The sequence below is a fragment of the Archocentrus centrarchus genome, chromosome 5 (genome assembly GCF_007364275.1).
Source record: "Archocentrus centrarchus isolate MPI-CPG fArcCen1 chromosome 5, fArcCen1, whole genome shotgun sequence".
Lineage (NCBI taxonomy): Eukaryota > Metazoa > Chordata > Actinopteri > Cichliformes > Cichlidae > Archocentrus > Archocentrus centrarchus.
In genome coordinates this window covers 17,273,804-17,295,640 of record NC_044350.1, presented here as the reverse complement: position 1 = coordinate 17,295,640, position 21,837 = coordinate 17,273,804, and the positions used below count along the sequence as shown (strand labels likewise).

General features: G+C 40.9%; 1 protein-coding gene across 2 annotated transcripts; it reads right to left on the bottom strand.

Annotated features, from left to right (window-relative positions):
- Positions 1-1,508: 1,508 nt before the first annotated feature.
- Positions 1,509-20,259, bottom strand: LOC115780631 (ras-related protein rab7-like). 2 transcript variants are annotated; one of them, XM_030729928.1, is made up of 7 exons: positions 20,130-20,259; positions 14,343-20,038; positions 9,574-9,636; positions 8,695-8,821; positions 7,814-8,032; positions 3,828-3,956; positions 1,509-3,708 (listed from the first exon to the last, which is right to left on the bottom strand). In XM_030729928.1, exons 2-7 carry the CDS (start codon positions 14,354-14,356, stop codon positions 3,604-3,606), a joined length of 657 nt encoding a protein of 218 aa, XP_030585788.1. In that variant the 5' UTR covers positions 14,357-20,038; positions 20,130-20,259; the 3' UTR covers positions 1,509-3,603. The 2 variants fall into 2 exon arrangements, with proteins under 2 accessions (XP_030585788.1, XP_030585787.1); XM_030729927.1 differs by lacking the exons at positions 1,509-3,708; positions 3,828-3,956; positions 7,814-8,032; positions 8,695-8,821; positions 9,574-9,636 and having other exon boundaries at positions 14,382-20,038.
- Between the last annotated feature and the right edge of the window lie 1,578 nt (positions 20,260-21,837).

The window sequence follows — 21,837 nt, the reverse complement described above, 5'->3', positions numbered from 1 at the left end:
AAAGAAAGGAAGTCGACGTCAAATGATGATGTAATGAGGTTGTGATGTTTCTAAACAAGAGAAGGAAGAAACAGATTCTGGGTTCATCCAACTCATAAGAAAGCAGCAGCAGGGAGAGTTTCATGGTTTGATCCAGGAGTTGAAGCTGCATCGCGGCCGCTTTGGCGCATACTTCAGGATGTCAGTGGGCAGTTGTTATTGGCAGAGTTGGGATCATATGTGAGGAGGCAGAGAATAATTTCAGAAAGCCGACTGACTCAGAACAGCGTGTAGCTGTGTGTCTGAGGTAAAATAGTATGAGTTTACTGTTCCCAGCTGTATATTCAGAGCGCTGCATTTAGCAGCATGTGAGGTCACAGCTCAAAACGCGCACCAATGTACTGAATATCCAGTGATGTGGGGACAATAAAATCATAATATTTTACCTCAGACACACAGCTACATGCTGCTCCGGGTCAGTCGGCTCTCTGATATTATCCTCTGCCTCCTAACATGTGATCCCAACTCTTCCAACAAGAGCTCAAACTGTCCCACTGACATCCTGAAATATGCGCGAAAGCATCCGTGATGCAGCTTCAACTCCTGGATCAAGCCATGAAACTCTCCCTGCTGCTGCTTTCTTATGAGCTGGATGAACACATAAACTCTCTTTCTTCCTTCTCTTGTTTAGAAACATCAGGGCCTCATTACATCATCGCTTGATGTCGACTTCCTTTCTTTCACAGTACGTTTTATGAGGGCGATTTATTCGCAAAAACAGGTTACACGACAAGTTCACATCCGAAAGATTCGGAATTTCATGTCATTTTTACGCAACGCACCCGGTGTGAAACGGCCTTAAAGGCCTTAAGTGGAGCATTTTTACGGACTAAGCTAAGATGAGTGGCATTTCATAACATACACATTCCCACTGTTCTGGGCATGTGTATGTTGTAAAATGATGTTTTTTATTTGGGTATAAAGGGCCCGGTCATTTGCCCCGCCCCCGGCCCGGCTCTGATTTGTTCAGCTAGGGTGTCAGTGACATAGTAGCTCATCCAGCTCACTATCTAGCTATTGTTATGTGTGAAGTACAGAAAGAAAGTGATAAGTTTTCTTGTCACTTGCTGGCTGTACTGCACAAACTAATGAACATTCATAGGGCGGTCACATACAAGAAGGTTTCTAGCTTGAATCCTGGCCGGGGCCTCTGTGTAGAGTTTCCATGTTCCTCCTGTGCCCGCACGGGCATTTTCCCACAGTCCAAAGACATGCATGTTAGCTTAACTGGTGGTTCTAAAGTAGCTGTGTGAGGAAGATGCTTGAAGTGTACAGAATAAAGCATTGTATGAATGAATGGTTAAAATGTGACTTTTAGTCTAAAAAGCTTTGAGTAGTCAATAACACTAGAAATACACTGTTAATTCAGATTTGTTACATTAAATCCATTGAGAAGTTAAGCATCCTCACAGTCATATTCAGGACAAATTAATCTCATTCTCCACCAAGTGAAAGTGTTTGAGTTCAGGAGTATGCCTAAGGCATTTTTAGGTCATGTAAACCTGAAAAGAGCATTTATGTATAGATTGGACAGGATCACATGCAAAGTAGTGAATCTTCTGAAAATGGAAAAGTGCTACAAATGTAACTCTGACCTCAAGCACCGTTTAGCTGGAGACCCATTAGGTGATCATTGTGTGCAAGTTTCACTACATTTTGACCCATACTGTCAGAATTTATGGAGGAGGAGGAGCAGCAGTTCTTGTGGAGGGATGAATCACGGGCACCTCACCAGCGCATGAACACATTGTTCCTTCAGCCACATGAGCTAATGAAGCTGTAAAAAAAGAAGTGCAAAATACTGCAGTTCCCCTAATGTCCACTTGAGGGTGCCTCCAAACGCAAGTCAAACTAGACACTCTTTATTTGCCCCATGCTAAATAGCATTAAAAAGCATGTTTAAAGTAGAGTCAGATTTTGTTTACATACCACATTTCAAGATAAAGTGCTTAACAACAAAATGCTAAAACATAAAGACAAAACGTTTCCCAAAAACACGTTTAAAAAGATACGTTTTTAAAAACTCATCCACCGAGTCCACCATCTGAGGGAGAGGGTTCCAGAGTCTGTGAGACACTGTCACAAATACTCTGTCTCCTTTAGGTCTCAGCTCTGCATGCAGCACAGCCAGCAGGCCCTGATCACATGACCTCAGAGACCTGCTGGAGATATATGGATTCAAAAGTTCACTGATGTACACTGGTGCTTGTCCATGAAAAAAATCATCAAGTGCACTTGGAAGTTAATGGGGAGTCAGTGCAGTTGAATTAGCAACGGTTTGACATGTGATTACTTAGAAAAGTTAGTCAGAAGCTGCACAGTGGCATTCTGAGCAACCTGCAAACAGTCTACGGAAGTTTTGTTAAGACAAACAAACAATGAATTACAGTAATCTGACTGTGAAGAAATAAAGGCATTATAACAATCTCCATTTCATAGCATGACACAACGGAACTCAACTTGGCAATATTTCTTAAGTGAAAAACAAACAAGGGCAAACCAGAGATTTAACATGAGCATCCAAAGTGAAAGCTGAGTTAAAAGCTGCCCCAAGGTTCTTGATAGAGGATTTAGCAGGGGGAGCTAGAGTTTCCATTACCTTAGGCACAAATCTGTCAGGGGCACAAACATGAACTTAGAAGCAGCCACAAAAAAAGATTGATTTGTGCCCTGCTCTAAAATATGTTTTAGTCTCTAATGATAGTTTCTCTCTTCATAACAACTGTACAAAAAGGGTGTTTGTTTGTAACTCATCCTGGACAAAGTTAGTGGCCTTTCTGCCTTGAATGACAGGTGTGCTGAGACTGGCTGCTGTAACCTGTTGCTCTAATAAACTTCCTTTCTGCTAATCCGAGCTGCTGAACTGCACCTCTCCACAGTCTTTGTGCTGTTGGTGCCTTTTTAAGCATTTTAAAGGAATTATCTCAGAAATAAGACTGTGCGCTGGTAAAAGGGGATCTAACCTGGTACCTCGCTGAAACTTGGGAAGCTGATATTAGCCAATATCACCTCACACTAGAAAACAACAGCTAGTACATCCAGAGTTCCCAGTTGTACTCTTTTCTTTCTTTCTTTCCTTTAACCTGTCTTGTCTGGCAGCTTAAGCAAGCAAAATTATTGTCTGCATGCCCTGTTGTGCCAAACACCTTCGCTGTGCCAAGATGAGCTCTATTGTAGGCTCCTCTTGTTAGCTTCTTTCTTTGATTTTCTTTACATATTTTAATGGTATGGCCCAACAATTGTACTCTGTACATGGCTCCATCACTCACACTCACTGACGCTCAATTCAGGGACTGTGAGGTCAGAAGGTGGGGCTCATTTTTCTCTCATGTGATCTTTGGGGACTGGACTTGTAAACGTATTTTAAAGGGAAAACAGTAGTGTATTAATTTGTGTATTAGGTATTTGAGGGGGGGGGGGTAACATCTATGTGCAGCAACATGACCCTTCATTGTGTGAAGTGAAGGGTCATGTGGAGGTGATGGTGGTAGCAAGGTGGAGGTGATGTAACCAGTGATCGGGTGTTTTCGAAAAGTCAAGAGAGAAGATGGTCCACGTTTTTCTTTAGCAGCTGCAGCCTTCTGTTGAAGGTTTAGGTTCGTTGTTCCCTCCGAGCATAGTGGACCCTGGGAAGTCATTATACCACTCCACCACTGTCTCCTGTGAGGCCTCAAGAAAGAGAGTAAAGCCAACAGATTTTTAAAAGGTCAACGATCACACAATACAAAAAGATATTCCAAAATCAAAAGCCCCCCCCCAACCCCCCCCGGCATTGAGCTGTATCTTACCTGTTTGAGTGCATTACGTGCAACTGTCTTGAATGCCTGTTCTACATTTGTGGAGTCTTTTGCACTGGTTTCAAAGTAGGGGATGTTGTTCTTACTCTGACACCAGGCCTGAGCCCTTTTGGTGGTCACCTGTGGAAATACAGAGAGTGAGTCCATCAACAATAATCATCTGAAATACAATCACTGACTGGTACCCGGTTGGACCCCCTTTTGCTTTCAGAACTGCCTTATTTCTTCATGACATAGATTCAGTGATGAGCTCCAAGTTATTGCCCTGTGCTGATGTGACACCATCACAAAGTCGCTGCAGATTTGTCAACTGCGAGAAAAATTGAGTTTTGTGACATGGCATGCTGAAGCAGCCATCAGAAAATGAGTATACTGTGGTCATAAAGGGATAGACATGATCAGCAAGAGTACAACAGAATTGCTGCTCACTGGTTATTTACTCTTTTCCTGAAACTTCTCTGTAAACCCTGGAGATGGTTGTGTGGGAAAATCCCAGCAGATCAGCAGTTTCTGAAATAACCAGATCACCCCATCTGGCACCAACAACCACGCCACATTTAAATTCACTTAAATCACCTTTCTTCCCCATTCTGAGGCTCGGTTTGAACTTCAGCAGGTCGTCCTGATTGCCTAATGCATTGAGTTGCCGCCATGTGATTGGCTCATTAGATATATACATTAACAAGCAGTGTAACAGTACCTACTGTATTAAAGTGGGTGGTGAGGGTATTTACTTTATCTCCAAAGGAAATAATATTAAGTTCGATAGTTGTGAGGTTACATGGCAAATTTCTTTGTTGGATAAACTGTGTTAAGATTGTCATATGCATAAAAAAAAAAGGTGTTGTGAAAATGTAATGCAGAGAGAGGAGCACAAAGTGAGCATTTTACCGTGGTTAAAAAATACCAAACACCAAAAAGATGAAAAGTATGAACACTTTGTAACTGCTCAATTTTCTGCATTAACTGATCACAAAGTATGGACTGTCGTTTAAGCCATAAGTATGGATGGACACACTATGTTTAAAAAAACAAAAATATTCCAGTGCTAGCAGAAAAGTAAGCCTTGATTTAATTGCTTCAGATGGATGTGAACAGCTTTCCTGAGGTGTCAACTCACACTGTCTGTTATGTTGAAGTCTGTGCTCTGATTGGGCCACTTTAAAGCATGAATAAGATTTACTTTCTTGTGTAGGCAACCAACTTCAGCTGGTGCAGTTAGTTGCCTACATCTTCAGGAGGTGACCCACATTAAGGTCAAGTACCCAGAGTTCTAAACTGTCTGCCTTTATAGAGAACTTGTCTACCAGTGTACTAAAGAATACCTAAACTTTCAGATTACGCACATCAGCAAGTTTTGATACACTATTTTAGTAAGCCACATACAAATGTGAGAAACAAACATCTTTATTTACCACATACAAAAGTAAGTCATGCACTTGACTGGCCACAGAAGTGCTTCTGCTCCATTTGCTCAATGACTATTGCAATTTTTCCTTTCTCACACACCTGTTACATTTTCCCAGAAGTCTAGAGGATGTGAGAAAGTAAGAAGTGTCCAGATTGAAGAAAGGAGACAAGGAGGCAAATTTAGGAGCAGAACAAAGTTTCATTATTATTATTGGTTAAACTAATAGATGGGATAACTGCTATTACCATCAAAAGAAGTAAAACAAATCCTAGGAGTTGATCACAAAACAAAAGACTAAATCATAAATGGAAAATGATCAAGCACACCTCCTCACCACAAACACACACAGCCAACAAGCTGCAAAGCAAAACCCCTCTAGTGCTGCAGCGTCTTCTTTTTCGGCAACCAATATAAAGGTTGTCCGTGGCGCCTACTTGGCTGGACGGTATCTCCGCACTACAATAATATTTTTTATCCTGCAATCCTATATTCCATGTAGAATTCCCACTTTCCTTAAAAAACCCAAAAGTACTAACATGCCACCACTGAATACCTCTAAACCTAACTTTTGCACACCTTTGTATCTTAATCTATCATTACATTTTACACTGTTTTCTTTGCTTGACATTTTTCACACTGCCCGGTGTTACGTTTTCCTACAAGCTGCACAGTTGAGTTGAGTTGTGTGACCTATTCTTAAGCTAGAAAATATCATTTCTTCCCTTTTTTCTTATCTTGATCCACTTTTCTCTGAATTCTGTATAAGTGTCTTCCCAGTGCCCATGTCTCCCACCTCTGTTGCCATTTCTTTGTAAATTTTAATACTATTAGTGCTTTGACTTTCAATTTACATGCCAGTACCAGCACCAGTGCCAGATGGTCACGAGGGCTGGTCTCTAGGCCTGTGTTACTGAGACCTTATTCACCTGACCTGACATTGACACCATTATTGTCACACATCCAAAGTGGCAGACAAATTAACATCAGAAGTTCATAGCCTCAGATGCAGAGCACCAGTTAAAAATGTTTCCCTTCTCTCTGGCAAACTTCAGACTTCTAAAATGCTGTCAGTAGGATTCAGGTAACATGATATTGCTTCTGAGCTTTTGATAAACTGGACTGTCCTCAGCAGACAGGGCAGAACAGGCTTCCTGGGACTTGCCTGCCAATTTACACTGCCACATTATGGCACACACATGCTGAGGCCAGTGCAACGTAATTACTATGCATTCAAATGCGGTGAAAAAAGTCTCACAAACCGCTGGAACAGGGTGAATATTTTTGCTCATGCTGAATGAGGCAGCAGGCACTTGTGCACCAATAGTAATAGAACCAGACCTTATTGGCACTAAATGATGCAACCCAATGTCTGTCTCAACTTCTAGTTTCTTTATTTTATGATCCCTCTTGAGTTTGAACTCCCTCTCTTGCCCCTCCTTCTCCATATGAAGGTATGCAAGATGGACCTTCATCTCAGCATACATCTTAAGACTAAGAAAAGAACAAAGAAAGAATTCAACTGAAGCAGTGGAGCTGGCTCTTCCTGCCCTACTCTACTCTGTGCAGCGGAGATTCCTTCCCAGCTTTGATTTTTGATAAACTAGAAAAAGTTTGACCTGTTTTTCATGTGTGAAACATATCACAAAATGCAATGCATTTCAGTAGAAATAGATCAGAATTTATGGATAAAGTTTATCTTTAAACCTTTTGCATGCATAAATAGACAGACAAAATAAATTTTAATTTCAAAAGAGGCCGCTTTGTCTTTTCCAAAACCTTTCTCGTGTCTGTGGAATGTATAGAGTCATCACAATGTTATTCACAAAACAGAAAGTCTACTGTAGCAGCTGTCTGACGGTAATATGTAGCAGTATTTCCTTAAAGCTAATTAATTGTTCCATAGCATACAAAGGTATTCCTGACTTAGAATGTGCTTGTAGGAGGTGAAAAGGCAAGCAAGCATGTTTCCACCAGTGTATTACAAGTCCGGCCCTGTCTGGTCTAATTTGCCCCCTTCTGATGGAGGTGGATGGCCAGTGTATCTTATAAGCCTACTGTGGCCATTCAATGTATCTATGCATGTAAAAAGTGCTTGAAAAAACTATAAAGCAGTTTTAAAAAGAGAATAAACAACCAAGCAAACTTTATGACTTAATACTGTTTTGCCTTGTCAGCTAAAATATGTCCCCTAATGTCCACTAATTCAGGTATGTTCATCACTCTTTTTAAACAAGGTCAAGTGTGATTCAGGCAGTGAGGCAATAACATTTCAGGCAGCAGTTTAACAGAAGCACGAAAATGTCCCAACAGCCTTCATTTTAGTTAAAATACATCTGTCTGTTAAGCTTCTAAAACACAAACTCATCAGGTACCATCATGAGCTGGAAAGCTCATGATGAGTTGGGAGACACCATATATAGATATTTACTTTTACTTATACATCCATTAAGGAATGTATTTTTATCCAGATCTAAACTAAAGCAAAAACAGCTCATGCCCCTATGGTAGACAATCTTAACAAAGAAACTGGACCCAGGTGTTGTTGTCTCAGAAATCTCATACCAACCTGTCTGTTCTCCAAGTCAATCTTGTTGCCTAGCACCACAAATGGGAAGTTCTCAGGATCTCGAGGGCTGGCCTGGATCAGAAACTCATCCCTCCAGCTGTCGAGTGCTTTGAAGGTATTGGGCGCAGTCACGTCAAACACCAGCACACAGCAGTCTGCGCCACGGTAGAACGCAACACCCAGAGACTGGAACCTCTCCTGGCCAGCTGTGTCCCAGATCTAGACAATGAAAGAGGGAAACAGTTAGCCACACCAGGATTAAAGATAATGCAAATGCAACAATGTTCCACTAAGGTAGTCCTTCTCAAATAGTGAGATATTTTGGGGGGTGGGGGGGTGGGGGATTATATTTAGGTCAAAAGTCACACGCAAGCAAAAACACAATCCGCGCAAATAATTTAATTTCACGGGTGCAGGAATGCATTCACATTGTTATGTTTTTGGCTCGCGCGTGACTTCTGACTTAAATATAGTTCCATAGTGAACAATCTTTTTTTGCCGAGCTAGAATAAAGTGTAATTGCACATCCACTACAGTAAGTGGCAGTGGCGCTCTCATCGTCAGAGTGTGCGCAGTAAGCAATAGCTCTATGGTGTACATTTCTTTCTTCTCTTTTTTTTTGCCTACTCACAGCGTAGAGCAGGGTCCTCCGCGACTATTTATACACTATTTATAGTCACTGCGACTATTAATACTCGCGGCGGAGGGTGGGGGGGCGCAAAAGGTTTTCTTCTTCCTGGGGGGGGCATAACAGAAAATAACTGAGAAGCACTGCACTAAGGATTTAGAAAAAGTCTTTTCTCAGTAACACTCTGCTTGCCTTGATCATTTACAGTTTCGTTTCACATGATCAAAGTCTCCAACTGGTTACTCTACCATACCTGCATTGTAATGAGTCGGTCATCCACCGTCACCTCCTTTGTCAGGAAGTCTGCTCCTATTGTAGCTTTGTACTGGTTACTAAACCTCTTGATCACATACTGGTTCATTAAGGAGGTCTTCCCAACACTGAGAAAAGAAACAGCAGGACAACAGAAATATGAAATATGCGTCAATTAAATTACCTTCATCCATGATGTATGGGTGTGGTAAAAGCTTTTATAATTTCCACTGGTTTGAGCACATCAGATATCTATCTCAAGTGAGAGAAGCTGAGTTTAAATGTAAGCAGGATGCATTATAGACAGGTTGAAAGATGATTCCCCCACCATATCACCAGTGTAACCACTTAAGTATGTGGCCTATACAGCAGTATACCCACTTGTATTTATTCCTGTGCTAAAGGAAACTAAAATGACAGAGTATGGCAAAACTGGTAAAATTATACATCTGCTGTAAGAAAATAGATTCAGCATATTTAGTTTGAGCCTTACTCACTGCAAACAATTAATGAACCAAGTGAGTGAGAGAGCACTGATCAGTAGAAGTAAGCAAGTCTGACGAGGTAAGTAAATGTTTGTCTCACTATTAGCTGTGGATACACGATAAAATTCCTTGTGTTATTACACACCTTTAAAGTCCCCATAAACTGGATTTGAATAACTGTAGTATGACAAGTACTTTTCATAGGCAGCATAATGCAGAACTGGGCATGAAACAATAACAGTGATTTAGCTTTAAGTGTATGCAAGGGCCAGAGTTTGTATTCTGCCTGGTGACAGCTTATTGCAATAACCAATGAGGAAGTAACACAAAATAAATACATTTAAATTGAAGATTAATTTAAAAACAAAACTGAAGATTAGTTTGCCATGACTCACCCTGAATCTCCCAGGATGATGACTTTCAGGAGCACTTTCTTCTTAGATGTCATTTTTCCACAGCTGCAGTAACACAAAAAGACAAGAATTTAGCCACTAATGCTTTCCTGACCTCGTCAGGTCTTGTCACAGCCTAAACACCAGCTTTCCGTCCTTCACAAACAATGCAACCAATACAAAAAAAAAAATTAGTTTCTTCACAGCTTGACCTATTGGACAAATTTATTTTTATGTGTTGCGTTGCATGGCCCTGGACCAATCATGTATGAATGCCACTCATTCCAGTCACATACTTCCTAACCTGTTGGGCAAATCACGAGGAACATTTCTTTATCTCTCTCTCTCTCGCTCTCTCACACACACACACACACACAGAATATTGACTCCTCCTCAAAGTCCAAACCAAGCGACACATCAGACAATTGATTTCTGCTGATTTCACTGTCGTTAAGCGACATGCACATCTCAGTACACTGTCAAGCTCTATAAAGTATAATTATGTAAAACGATCACAATCACAAATACACCGAGTTGGGAGACACCATGTATATATATTTATTTTTGGCATCTATTAAGTAATGAATTTAAATCTAAATCTATACTAAAGCAAAAACACTGTAATGTTTGTCAGTTTGGGATTAAATGTTGAATAAATTCTGGTGTATTGAACAAAACACCTGACTGACACAGCTTAGGTCAGCCAGATCCAGGGTGTCACTTTACTTTAGGCAAGAGCGGTAGTTAACTGTTGTGTAGTCTGTGCCTTCTCTGAATGTGCAAACACTCATCACTGCTCTGGGATCTGCACAGTACAAGTACTATCAAATTCTGATTACTAGTGAACTGAAATATGCATACCTACATACCACCACACTCTTACCTGTCATTGTTCAATTCAGTTTACTTCTTTCCCAGCTTTGACTAGGAAAAAGTTGTACACTGCTTTTTATGTATTAAACAGACCACAAAATGGAATATATTCAAGTAGAAACATGCTAGTCCTAAAGGTTTATCTACACGGTTATCCATACATAAATAGACTAGACAGACAAAATAAATTTTGATTTCATAAGAGGCTGCTTTATCTTTTCCCATACCTCTGTTATATCTGTGGTATGTAAACAGTCATCACAATGTTGCTGACAAAACAGAAACAGCAGCTGTCTGATGGTAATATGTAGCAGCATTTCCTCAAAGGTTTTACTGGCTCTGAATGTGCTTTTAGTGAGCAAAGCAAGCATGTTTCCACCAGCGTACTAGAAGCCTGGAGTCCCTCCTGGTCTAATTTGACCCCTCTGATGTTTATACCAACCATTATCTTATCTTCTATTAGAAAAAAATAACCACCATTATCTTTTTTTAGAAAAAAAAGAAGGTATGACTATCAAGCTGGCCAACATACCTTATTAGCCTACTATTGCCAGTAATGGTGTACGTATATAAAACAGTTTGAAAGAATTATACTTAGTACAAAAAGTGAGGAAAATTGTGTTTGGTCAGTTATTTCTTTGCTGTAACAATACTTCTTGGCAATTAATCTTATCGTGTTGGAAAGCCTGTTTATTTACCCTTAAATGGTGCCACATTTGTAAAGAAAATGCATTTGTGATTTGTGGGTTGAGCAGCAGAGTTGAGCATGTGGGTTGCGCCCATGAAAAACTTGTCACATTTTCTCTGCCAATGCCAAACTGCTTATTCTGCTATTGACTCTTGTTTGGTGTTGTTTATTGGATTGGAGCTCAGAACAAGAGCCAATAGCAGAAATTTAGCTCAGATGTTATGTCTGTGGCACCATAAATTAATGATTAGCATTACAGCAAGTGGGCAGCACTTTATCACTCAAGTACAACTTTAAAGTATACTAAATTTACCATCACAAGCACAACTTACCCTGCACAAGCATGATCAATTCATGAACAGAAATGGCAATAAGATTGTTTGACCTTATTTGATTTAAAATACTTTTTTTCTGTAATTCCATTTGGTAAAGAAAAATATATTTAATTGAAAACCATAAATCCTCTTCCGCTTATCCTGTTCAGGGTCGCAAGGGGCTGACACAGGGCGAGAGGCAGGGTACACCCTGTACAGGTCACCAGCCCATCGCAGGGCTAACACAGACAGACAGACAACCATTCACACCCATGGGCAATTTAGAGTGGCCAATTAACCTAAGGCCAGTAACTGCATGTCTTTAGACTCCACACTCCACACAGAGAGAGGGACCTGGGCCAAGGTGGAATCAAACCCAGGCCTTTTAGATGTTATTCTAACTGTGAGGCAGCAGTGCACTGCGCCACCGTGCACCATGTGTGTAATTGAAAACCCAATTGATAAAGTGGCTAAAAAAGACATTTAAAACTCTTCTGAAATTGAAACCTATTTTCCTTTAACTGTGCTTTAAACCTAAAAAGCACTGGCCCTGAATGTTTTATATCAATTCATGTAGAGTAACAATTCAACAGAAAGCTACACACTTTTATGTAATTCCTTGAACAACTGGAAAACATTTAAAATTTAAAGGAAATCCTAATAAATAAATTGAAGAAAAAAATATTTTTGAAGATATTTTGAAGTTGGAAATTCCTCTAAGCTGGAAAAGCATGACATACAGATATAGAGATACACTGATATACATTGCACTCTATATATTATACACTATGTGTCATTGTGTCTAATTGCGAACACCAGTTTCTGATTTTGGGTGAAACAAATTATTAATCTCCTTCTGGTTGGTGATGAAGCAATAACCTCATCACCATTCAGTCAGCAGAAATCAGTCTGTTAATCTCATAAAACACAAACACTTAAGTAACTATCATGAGGTGGAAAACACCTGCATTCTTTCTGAGTGAAACTCCAATACCAGTACTGTGAAGCACAGCGTAGCTGACAGTAGCAGGAACAACAGCAACACACTGTCATGTAGGCACGCTCAAACCAGTCACATGATTGTAGCTGAAGGTGAGCTCAGGTGTTTAAACTTTCATGAACAGCACTTCATGATTTCCCAATACTAACTATGATCTCTAACAGGAGGTTCAGTCCTAAATGAGATGGATGCCTTTCACTAGAACTGACAAATTTTAATTTTCTGTGAACAAAATTTGAACTTAAAGTGAAAAATTTTTAAATGAATGAATCAGAGACCACGACCACCAACTCTGCTGCATTGGCCAAGAAAGCCCAACATCGCCTCTGCTTCCTCCACAAACTGAGGAGAGCGAGAGCTCCAGCACCCATCATGGTCACTTTTTACAGGGGCATTAATGAAAGTGCCCTAACCAGCAGCATCACTGTGTGGTTCGGAAGCTGCACAGCCTCCATACAGAAGACACACAGCTCCTCTCTGCTCAGACATTCCTGTTAGAATAGAAGAGCAGCTAGAATTCACCTCTGTTATGGGTTATAAATGCAGACCAAAAGACACAAAGCAAACTCTAAACTAAATATAGTTTTGGAAAGCAGGGTTCAGATGTTTCTCAACGTTCAGTCCATCACTACATGAATAAGGCTATCATCATGTTTCCTCATTAGTTCTCATGTTTGTCACGTTTGTCAGATGCTAAAGCAGTCGAGGGATATCAGCAAGTCTTTGTAAATGTGTGTATTTTAGCAATAAGAAGCCTGAGTGAACAGACAGATAAGCTGAACAACTTCAAGAATCAGGTGACTCATATCAACTTGTGAGATGTACAGAAGTTGGCAGCAAATTAGAACTGACACAAATTCCCAGAGCTGTTTGCATTCGAGGAACTGCAATCATTAAAAACAAAATCACTGTGCAAGAACATATACAATATGGAAAAGTACTGGGCCACTTACACATTATGCCTATAGGAGCTGCTTGGCAATAGAAACCCATGCTATGAAGCTCCCAGTGCACAGTTTTTATACTCATGTTAATACCAGGGAAGGTTTCAAACTCTTAAGTTACTGAGTCAGCAGAGCGTTGGTGAAATTTCACACACTATGCATAGCAGCAACTCCGCTCTGTAACTTTATATTGTCTGCCACTTGGTGGCTGAGTTGCTGTGGTTCCTGAACTCTTCCACTTTGCAATAATACCCCTTAAAGTTGATGATGGAGTATCTCGGAGGGGAAAAAATTCACACACTGACTCTTTGCAATGTTGATATCCTATTACAGTACCACACTAGAGTTCAGTGAGCTCTTTAGATTGACCATTCTTTCAAAAATGCTTGTAAAGGCAGATGGCATGGCTAGATGCTAAATTCAAAGATTAACAGGTGTGGCCCAATACTTTTGTCCTTACAGTGTATCTCACTCTTTATACTCTGCACAAAATAACAAAATGGTTGGATAAAAGTACATGGTAGTGTCAGAGTAGAATTGAAAAATGAAATTGCATGCAACAAATTTAATTTTGTCCTTAATCATGTTGGTGCAAGCAATAGGCGTATGATCAGATGACTGAATGCCGTGTGGCCTGTGAGTCACAAATGAAACAAAAACTATTCAGAATGGAAAACCAACATGACAGGTCCCCTTTGCCTGGCAGCACTAGCACAGACATATGTAGCATTTATTTAACAAAGTCTGTTACTCCTCTCGAGTTCAATCAAGGCTCAACTTCGTTCTTTAGGTTTCAACAGACATTTATTGTGGCTCACATGTCTTTACATGCCTTAACAGTGCCCCAAAAACGCCGTCAGAACTAAGAAAGGAAAACACAAACCTGAATTAGCTCATGGCAAACAAAGAGAATTTACATAAATAAAAGACACAAATAAAACAATAAACTGTACCTCACTGGCCGCATTAACTCCAGAGGAATAAAAACGATTTATACAGCTTCTTCTTATACAAGAAACACCCTTTATCTTCTGGGAAACTTCTTATGACTGGTCTCTTGCAGACATGTCAGGCGAAACGTTCCGTGTGGCTCTCTAAGTGCACCACTCAATCTTGTCCCAGGAACAACAATGTGGCATGCGGAACAAAAAATGAATTCCCTTTACATTTTAATGTTCTTTCCTCCTTTTTAACCCGATAAATGAACTTTAACCACATTACTTTACTTAACATTGTTACTTATTTTTATTGAACTTTTTAGATAAAAATAACCCAACATATTTATTGCCCTTTTTAACCAAAGATTAAAAATAATAAACCAAAATATATGACCTTTGCCTCTGACGGCAGCCACACTCCCACCAAATCATTTGTGATTTTTATTACAAGTGTGAGTGGTTCTATTCTGCCTCTAACAATGTAACTGTCTTATGAATAGGTCTGTCCAAGTGCACCTGTTTACTGAGTCTCTTTCTATGGCAATCTAATGCAGAGTCACTGATCAACAGCTGCACTTTGCGTACACATCCGTCTTCACTTGGATACACTGCTGTGACCTTAGCGAGTTTCCAATTGTTTCTGGGTGCCCTGTCATCTTGTATGATCACTACGTCGTTGACCTTGGCATTTCTCCTTGTTTTCTGCCATTTCTTCCTATGCTGCAGACCCAACAAATATTCCTTTTTCCATCTGTGCCAGAACTCATTGGCCAGGTATTGAACTCTACGCCATCTCTTGCGAAGATACAGATCCTCCCTTGCGAAGTCTCCAGGAGGTGGTAGTATTATGGATGACTTCATCGTCAAGAGAAGGTTGGGCGTAAGTGGTTGAGGTCCAGTAGGATTGTTGAGTAGGTGTGTGGTGATGGGTCGACTGGTCACTATAGCCATCACTTCATAAAGATAGGTCCATAATGATGAACAGTCCAATATGCGGGATGACTGATTCAGAATAGAAGACAACACACTTCTGATTGTACGAATTTGCCTCTCCCAGGCTCCACCCATATGACTGGCGGAGGGAGGGTTCATAATGAATTCGCAGCCAAGTTGCTTCAGACTTTCCTGGTCTATTTCTTTAACCGCTTCCAGGAACTCTCGCCCTGCCCCAACAAAGTTAGTACCCTGGTCCGACCGCAACTGACAGACATTTCCACATAGGGCAATGAAAGCACGGAGTGAGTTGACAGATCATCGAGTAACTCAATATGTACTGCATGAGAGCACAGGCATGTGAACAGCAGTCCATAGCGTTTGAGCTCTTTCCTTCCTTCCTTGACATAATATGGACCAAAGCAATCCATCCCACAATATGTGAAGGGGGGAGTTGTTTCCATCCTCTCACTAGGCAGGTTCGCCATCTTCTGCTCTTCTGTTCCATGTCTGAATTTCCTGCATTTGACACAGTTGTAGATATAGGATGATACTGCTCGACTGCATCAAAGTGTCCAAATGTCATTTGCTCTTAGCTCATTTATTGTCATGCCCTGACCTTGATGTTTCACTCGCTGATGATAGTGATCGATCAGTAGCCTTGTGTTGTGGCTGGTCTTTGGCAAGATAGCTGGGTGCTTGACGTATGGATGTAGCGTAGCTTGCTCCAATCTACCTCCCACTTGGAGGACACCCTTGTGGTCCAGGAAGGGATTAAGTCGGTAGAGCCTACTTGTCTTGTCTTCAGTTATCTCTTATCAGGACTGAAGCTCCTTGATCTCCTTGAAGAAGACTGATCTTTGTACAATAGTTATGATCCTAAGCTCAGCTTCTTGTCTTTCTTAAAGACTAGTAGTTTCACTGGTTCTTCCTTGCATCTTCTTAAACTCTCTTCCAAATCTGATAAATCTTGCAATAGCTTTGACCAGTCTTGACCAGCTGGAGAATTTCACAAAACTTTCAGCCAGGGACTCCAATCTTGCCGTTGTTCGGTGTACGACTACTTTGCGTACTTCTGGGTCCTCTGATTGAAGTTCTCCCACCTTAATCTCTCCACTGAGAAGCTCCTCTTGCCAAAGAAAACTTGGTCCACAAAACCAGTTGGAAGTAACAAGGTCCTTAGCCTTTAATCCACGAGACGCATGGTCAGCGGGATTTTCTTCTGACGCGACATACTTCCACTGCATTGGTTTAGTACTCTCTTTGATACGCTGGACTTGATTTGCTACGAAAACGTGAAATCGCCTGGCTTCATTGCTGATGTATCCCAAGACGACTTGCGAATCTGTCCAAAAGCATTCTTCAATGTTTTCAAGCTCCAATTCTGCCTTGAGCATGTCACTTATACGTACTGCGACAACTGCTGCAGACAGCTCCAATCTTGGTACTGTAGTCACCCTTGTGGGTGCTACCCTGGACTTGGCAAATACAAGTGAGTAATGGATTTGCCCGGATACACTGATGGCTCTTAGGTAGGTACAAACTCCATATCCTGGAACACTTGCATCTGAAAAATAGTGGAGTTCATATTTCTGAACTGCTCTGAAATCCTTAGGAAGGTAACAACGGTTGATCTTGACATCTGCAAGTTTCTTGAGATCTGACAGCCAGGACTCCCACCGTGGCTTAAGTTCACTTGAGAATGGTGCATCCCAGTCCGTTTTGTCACGACACATTTGCTGCAGTATTTGTTTGCCAAGTAAAACGAAGGGCGCCAAAAGATCGAGTGGGTCGTAGATGGAGGCCACAATCGACAACACTCCTCTTCTGGAAAGTGGACGCTCATTTACGACCACTCGAAACTGAAAATGGTCTGAAGCGACACACCATTTGACACCTAGAGCTCTTTCAGTCTGCTGCTCACGGAGTGCAAGGTCTTTGGTTTTCGCTGTCTCTGCACAGCCTTCCTTGGGAAGGGATTTGAGTACTTGTTGACTGTTTGAAACGAACTTATGCAGTCGCAGTTTTCCAGTGTTGCAGAGTTGCTTTGCTTCGTTCACCAGACAAATTGCCTCCTTTTCTGAATGGAAACTGATCAGGCCGTCATCGACGTAAAAATTTCTTTCAATTAATCTTACTGTCGCTTCACTAAACTGTCCCTGACCTTGTGCTGCGATGTACTTAAGGCCAAAGTTTGCGCAGGCAGGCGATGAAGCAGCTCCAAACAGGTGGACACGCATGCGGTAGACAGATGGAGTAGAATGAAAATCTCCATTGTCCTTCCTGTGGTGGGACAATGGAGCGGAAATAGTCTTGATCTTCTGCTCTGACGCTGAACTGATGAAACATGCGTTTGATGTCGCACATCACTGCCACTTGTCCCTTTCGGAATCTGCACAGGACTCCTACCAGTGTGTTACTTAACTCTGGCCCTGTCAACAGGTGATCGTTCAATAAGACTCCTTCATACTTTGCTGAGCAATCAAACACCACTCTTAATGTTCCGGGCTTGTGGGGATGGTACACCCCATGGTGAAGTATGTACCAGGTCAGATGTTTGTCCAGTTCTTCAGGAGGTACCTTTTCTGCATCTCCACACTCTATTATTTCGTTCATAAACTTGAGGTAGTCCCTGTGATATTGTTTATCCTTTTCAAATCTTTTCTTCAGGCACTTAAGTCAGTGTTCTGCACAGTTCTTGTTGTTTGGTAGATGCGGTCTATCCTCTTTAAAAGGTAAAGGTAACTCACAATGTCCATCTTCTCAAATTTTCACTTCTTCCTCCATTATCGAAATGAAGCGTAAAGCCTCTCTCGAGAGATGAGAATCTTCCACTTGCCTTTCATTGAAATCAGCCTCGAGCATTTTGAGTACATCTGAAGGTGTGACAACTTCCTTGACCTGGGTGCGAGAGATGTAGTGCACTTCCTTTGACAACTGATCAGATGGTGGGCTGGGTGTCATTTCTTTGACAACGATCCTGTGACTGCATCCAATGATGCTCCATAGTTGACACAAGGATTGACACCTCCGACTATTGTCCAGCCGAGATCTGTCCTTTGGGCAAAGGGCCCACTGTTCTTTCCAGACACAACTTCTCTAGGTACAAAAGCTTGTGAACAGTTATAACCTATTAGCAGACTAACATCGCATTCAATCAGAGGGGCGATCTCTTCAGCGAGGTGTTCCAAGTGAGGCCATACTCTCGCTGTATTAGGTGTGGGAATATGGCTTAAATTGGCAGGGATGAACTCTCTTGTGTATGTACTGGGAAGGGAGATTCTCTTTGATGAGTAGAAACCTCTGACTTGTAGCCCTGAGAGCCTTTGACTTGGGACAACTGCATCTTTAGATGACAATGTGGAGAGCCTTAACTGTACATCTCTCTTTTCCGTGTCCAGAACATCTGCCTTTTCTTGCAGAACAAATGTAGTGTCGCTCTGACTATCTAGAAGGGCGTATACTAGCATCTCCTGCTCTGGGTTGCTTATTGTGGATAACCAAACTGGAATTATTGTAGATGTGAGATTGCTCTTATTACCTTGGATGACACGGTTTGAGATTGCCTCACTTGGTGTTTCCTTGATTTCCAGGGCCTCTTTCATTCATTTCCTTTTGTTCTTTATTGCTGTCTTTATTTCTTCTGGACTCCTTGTCTCGTTCTTCATGTAGACACCTTGGGTGTTTTCCCTTGCAGGTGTTACAAATATTTCTCCTTTCACATTTCTTAGATAGGTGTCCAAAGCTAAGACATCCAAAACACATTTGTCCATTTCCATTTGTCATAGCTGAATTTGAAGTGAGCTTGAAGCTTATTTACCCTTTCTTCACTTTTCCTCAAGCCCTCTACTGAGACAGCTTCATTTGTGCTTGGATGTAATGGGCTTGTACCTGAGGCCTCTTCTTCGTGACTTCCTTCTTGCTGCAACTCCACAGCTTCAACATCACAATCCTTTTGCATTGTCATGTCACTGTTCATTTGTGTACGTACTTTGGGCCTAATTAATTAAATTTAACTTCAGTGTCCTTATATTGGAAGTCTGTCGCTTTAACTCAACTTAAATACTACCCCTTTAAATGTGTTCATAAACAAATATTCTCTTCAAACAGCAACTCAAATGAGGTATTACAGACACATTACATCAGAATAAGAAATCTTCTTTCACTTGTTACGAAACAGAAAATTATTTCAATGTCCAACTAAGTTATACAACTCGCCCTTTAAGTACCTTGGCTTACTCTTAAATTTGTCAAAACACTTGTAATTTACCTAAAATTAGCTTGGTAACAATCACCTCGTATCAAAACAATTTCTTAACCCTTAAACTTGTGTTTTTATTTATTTATTTATTTTTATTATTAACCACAGCAGGTTACCCCTTCACCACTTATGGCGTCCCTTTAAAGTTAGCAAGATTAATCCACCTCTTCACATTTAACTTATTTTTAAACGTGTTACTTGGTGGCAGATTGACCACGCTGAATTCCTGGACACTGGCTGCCTCCGATTCGTGTAGTCTGCGCATGTAGTCGGCCTTCCATTTGATGTTAGAGAGCGACGTTACCGCTTAACGAGCTGCTCGTTGACGCCGCCTCCTCGGCTACTGCAGGCACCGCTCCCTCTCCGGACTTCTCCAGCACGAAGCAGGCCGCGTTCTGACTGTTACTCCTCTCGAGTTCAATCAAGGCTCAACTTCGTTCTTTAGGTTTCAACAGACATTTATTGTGGCTCACATGTCTTTACATGCCTTAACAGTGCCCCAAAAACACCGTCAGAACTAAGAAAGGAAAACACAGACCTAAATTAGCTCATGGCAAACAAAGAGAATTTACATAAATAAAAGACACAAATAACACAATAAACTGTACCTCACTGGCCGCATTAACTCCAGAGGAATAAAAACGATTTATACAGCTTCTTCTTATACAAGAAACACCCTTTATCTTCTGGGAAACTTCTTATGACTGGTCTCTTGCAGACATGTCAGGCGAAACCAAGCCCACCGCCCCAGGTCCCAAGCCCACCCCCCCAGGTTGCTCCCCGGGCGCCCTTTGGCTGCCCCCTGCTCCATGCTGTGCTGTGTGTACTACATACTCCATGTGTGTGATGGGTTAAATGCAGAGAATGAATTTCACTGCATGTAAATGTATGTGACAAATAAAGCTCTTTCTTAAAAAAAAAACGTTCCGTGTGGCTCTCTAAGTGCACCACTCAATCTTGTCCCAGGAACAACAATGTGGCATGCGGAACAAAAAATGAATTCCCTTTACATTTTAATGTTCATTCCTCCTTTTTAACCCGATAAATGAACTTTAACCACATTAATTTACTTAACATTGTTACTTATTTATTATTGAACCTTTTAGATAAAAAAAACAACAAAAACCCAACATATTTATTGTCCTTTTTAACCAAAGATTAAAAATAATAAACCAAAATATATGACCTTTGCCTCTGACGGCAGCCACAAAGTCTGTAGACACAAGTGTCATGGTCCCTGGGTTTTGACCCAAGCTTTTGAGTTTTGTGGGTTTATGATTTCTTTGGGAAGAGGTTATCATTTATATTATTTTGGGTTTGTCTCCTTGTTGGGTTCTGTTTGCCATATAAGTATTCTTGGGTTTTCTGAGTCTTAGTTTCACCATCCATCGCTGTCTTGTTTGTTTCTGATTATTGTTTGTTTTTTGATTCCAGGTGTTTCAGTTTATCCATACCTTCCCTGTGTTTCCTGTTAAGTCTTCATCTGTGTAAAATATCCCTTGTCAGTTATTTCTTGCTTAATTTTGATAATCTCTTGTCTCATGTGCCTTGTATTGAGTTTAACTGCCCTTGGCTCATTGTTCCTGATTTGTTCCTGCTGTTTCCCACCTGTTTTCCCTGTTGTGTATCAGTTTTAGCCAGTTTTCAGCAAAGACAGGGAGTCTTGGAATGCATACCTTTCCTTATTTGGCCATAGGAGAGAAGATGACTTTAAGGTAAAGGGCCTCAGTTAGAAGGCCTTAGCCATAATGCATATCTCTTAAAAAGATAAGTAAAATCATATACATCCCCTAGCCACATTACCTTGTGTATTTATTATCTGACTTTCCCCTTGCCCTTTGTCATGTTGTCCTTTATGCTGTATGCTCCTCTGCGCCGTGTGTCCTGAGATTTGTTTCCCTAGATCTGTGTTTTTCTGGCAAAGTTTCCCATTGGGTTATTTTTTAACTTTTTTGAGCAGCCAGCAATAAAGGCTTCTTTCATGTTCCACTCTTGCATCCCGAGTTCTGCATTTAGGTGTGTAACCTGCTTGTCACACGGCAGACTCTGATAAGTAGAAGTGTCAAAGTTCACACTTGTCAACATCAAAATGTAGCCAAAGCCCACCTTGGTGTGTAGCTAATCAACCATTTAGAAATATATAGTTTTGAAGTAAAAAATACTCATGCATGGACTTCAATAGAAATGTGCAGTATTAAAAAAATATATCACTATTCCCCCAAACAACATTTGACAAAGAGGAGGGGGAATTTATGATGGCTAAAAGAATTCACTAAAATTGTGTCATGATTTTTTTAAATAAAAATAATAAGACTT